Below are 3617 nucleotides of genomic sequence, written 5' to 3' on the forward strand. Positions count from 1 at the left end.
ATCAAGTTCATCAAGTTGGTTTTAAAGTTGTTTTTTTACTTCGTAATTTAAAAAAAAATAATGATGCAAAATATTGAGTTATTAATTTTTAATGTTGCATTACTGCAATCAGCCAGACTCCTAAGTATCTATTCCGCAAAGAACATTAGCCATCTTAATATTATTGCTTACAGGTGTCTGTGAAATCACTGGATTATGTAAAGTATTAAAAATAATTGGTTATAAATGTCATGTTAGAATATTAACAAAACCAATGGTAAAGTGTTACATTATTATTATTATTATTATTATTATTATCATCACTAATGTACATCTGCACTTCTGTCAATTTTCAGTCTTCTTGTCCTGTTGAGGTTTATGGAAAAGAAGTACTTCATTAGTTATAATTGTATTTAAAATCAGCCACATTTTTAAAACTGTATTTAAACCAATTACAATTGTAAACATGATTTATAATAAATGAACGATGTCATTAATCATCATAAATCATCATAATCATAATAAAATCCTAAAAAAATAGTGTTACCAGATAAATTATATTTCATTTGATACTAAGGTTGTATTTGTATGGAAATTTTCTCTTGAGTGGAATTAAAGTGGGTAAGGAAACCAATCTATTCTTGAACAGAATGACATTTTTTGAGGAAAGATGTTATCAATGCCATCACCTAACTAGAAGTCAGAGTGAATTGCAATTACTTTGCTAAAAAACCTCAGGACACTAACTTCTAGAACGTAGTTGTCTGGTGTAAACTTCGTTCCTTTATTTCCATCTCCAAATAAACTGAATATAATTTCCAAAAACTAAGGTACTGAGACAATATTTATTCTATTTTTCATTAAACTGATGTGTTTTAGCAGATTTTAACTTTTAAACTTTTTGGAACTGCTTTAAAAATAGAGACCTGAACCACAGCTTTGAAAACATCAATACTTATGATTTTATAGAAAAAAAGCATTTTGGATCTAAATCTTTCATATAAATCTTACTCCCAAGCACCCCATTAACTAAGGTGAAGGTGCATCAGTTAACTTTTTTATTTTGGGGACAAATACCTCCTTTAGCATGTGCATGGAATGTTGTTTTACTAGTCTAAAATACTAATAGCTCTATCAACACTACTTTAGATCTTCTCTACAAACAGGACACTCATGCAATTATTTCAGGTGAAAATTATTATGGAGTGAATAGATGAAGTGTGTGAATGAAGCATGAAGAGTATAATTATAAATGAGATATACAATTATTACATTAATAATTACATTTATTTTATAATTATTAATTTCAATTCTTTAAAAAGACTTAATGATTAATAATGATTGTGCAAAAAAAACACAACATTTACAATAAATGTATTTTAAAATTCTTTACTTCATACTAATCATGTAAATAAAAAGAATAACTTCTATGACTCCAGCATCACTATTTAGGAAGATTTCAGGCATTTATTTACTATTTGTTAATAGTAAACAGCTGAACTGGATTACGAATAGTTGCTATTCCTGTTATCAATTTAAATTTCTCAAAACTAAAATTTGTCAACCACACAATGGCATTGTGTTATTGAAATTGTTCGATAATAAATCCTTATAAAACATTTGACATCTCCAGGACTATTTTTAGGTTCAGAATAACATTATATTTATTATTTAGATTTATCGTTATTAAAGGGAGAAAACCGAATTAATTCAGTTTTGTATTAATAATTTTGGAGCAGCTGAATTCTGCTTTCAATCAATTTATTAGTATTTCTAGATGGTATCATTCATTATATTTTCTAATAAAATACTATTTAGAATATCACCCCAATATTACCATTCTGGGAATGTTTAATTTGTGCACTAAATTTATGACTCAATAATATTCCACTGGCATCACAAAAAATACAAGGTAGTCATGAACTCCTTTTCCTTACTTTTAACTAAGCTCTCCCAAATAGAACACTGCTGTGAGAACTATAGCAGTTCTACTTAAAACCATTCATATTACAACAGTAAAAGAGCTTTCTGGCTAGATATTTTTGCTGAAGTATTCCAAAGCTCTCACTACTATTCAGTAGACAATTATAGATATATTATAGCTGATATGCCAGAGTTAAGTGTACTTGTAGAGGTCTAGACTGGTGTGCAAATGCATTTGCAGCATTCTAATATGAAAGGCGTTATTGAAATATGTTAAACGTGCTAGCAATAAGTCAGAATTGTGCTGCTATGACACTGTACATTAAAGACCACCCTAAATGTAATATTCTCCTTACTCCACACATGCTAGAGTTTCATTCAGAAAGATAAAAGTGCAGTAATCTTACCTCAGAAACTGTTTTTACCCCCGGCAATGTGTGTCAGCACAAAGGTCTCGGTACAGTGCTGGCTGCTGGATGACAGGGACCTGCGAGGGGACCTCTGGAAACGGTTCCTGCGGTTGAAATAGCTGCTAGTGGCCCAGGCCTTTTGTCGTTTCCGTAGGTATTCTTTGTAGTTCTTGGTGAGCAGTGTGTAAAGGAAGGGATTGATGCAGCTGTTGCTGTATGTCAGGCAGGTAGTCAAGTAATTAATGTTCTTCTTAGCCTTGGAGGAAATAGGGAAGGAAGGATGGAACTGGTCTAAAAGTTGCCATATCCAGAATGGCAGGAAGCATGCCCAGAAGAGTAAAACAATGGTGAAGATTAGATAGAGTACCTTTTGGTTGGGCAATTTCTTGGTTTGCTTGAAGGTGGCTGTCTGGGAGATCCAGTAAGTCCTTGCCAGGCGAATGTAGAGGTAGCCTATGATCACGCCAGGGGCAACAATGCTGGTGCAGAAGAGGAAGGAGATATATGTTTTATTAGAGAGTGGGCTCAAAGTTGGGAGGCAGATATTCTTATCACCAATTTTCACCAGCTGAATACTTATGATCATTGGCAATGTGAGAATAAAGGAGGCCACCCACACCAGGAGGGCAATGGCTTTCCTGTAGCTCTTGGACCTCTTGACAGTGTCTAAAGGCTTGAGGACAGCAAAGTACCGCTCGGTGCTCATCACAGTCAGTGTGAAAATGCTGGCATGCATAGTGAGGAAATCCAGACTGAAGAGGATTCGACAACCCACTTCCCCAAAATACCAGCCTTTGATAAAATAGGTGCAGACGATGAAGGGAATAGTGAGCAAGTAAAGGAGGTCAGCTAGAGCCAAGCTGATTATATATGTGTACATGGATGCAGCTGACCTCATGGAGTGGCACATCACCACCAAGGTGTAGATATTGCCCGTGATTCCAATCAGGCACATTAAGGACAGGATGGCCCCGATGGTGAAGATGGCTGCTATATCCTCCAGTGAATTGGATCCCTGAGGATCTGTGGTGGTTCCATTGAGGGAACTGTTTGTGATCTGCTCCCCCAGCAAGAGATGCTCATTGGATTCTGTGGCCATTGCTTGAAAAGTGCAAATCAGAACTTCTTCAGTGCGGTCTAAACATACACTACTATACTGAGCTTTCCTCTCTGTGTGGCAAGTTCACCTCAAACTATGGTGATCAGCAAATCTTGGAATGCACGCATGATGGTTTCCAAGAACTAGGATGTCTGAAAGCTGACTCATTTGACTTATTCTAAATTTTATATTGCCACCAAATAATT

At 34.9% G+C, this 3617-nt stretch overlaps 1 protein-coding gene across 1 annotated transcript; it reads right to left on the reverse strand.

Moving 5' to 3' along the window:
* Positions 1-311: 311 nt before the first annotated feature.
* On the reverse strand, positions 312-3411 carry uts2r1 (urotensin 2 receptor 1). Its single transcript, XM_088927941.1, has 2 exons — positions 2310-3411; positions 312-345 (listed from the first exon to the last, which is right to left on the reverse strand). The coding sequence occupies exon 1, from the start codon at positions 3409-3411 to the stop codon at positions 2311-2313; it is 1101 nt and encodes a 366-aa protein (XP_088784067.1). The 3' UTR covers positions 312-345; position 2310.
* Between the last annotated feature and the right edge of the window lie 206 nt (positions 3412-3617).

The sequence above is a fragment of the Atractosteus spatula genome, chromosome 11 (genome assembly GCF_055471065.1).
Source record: "Atractosteus spatula isolate fAtrSpa1 chromosome 11, fAtrSpa1.hap1, whole genome shotgun sequence".
In the NCBI taxonomy this organism is placed as follows: Eukaryota; Metazoa; Chordata; class Actinopteri; order Semionotiformes; family Lepisosteidae; genus Atractosteus; species Atractosteus spatula.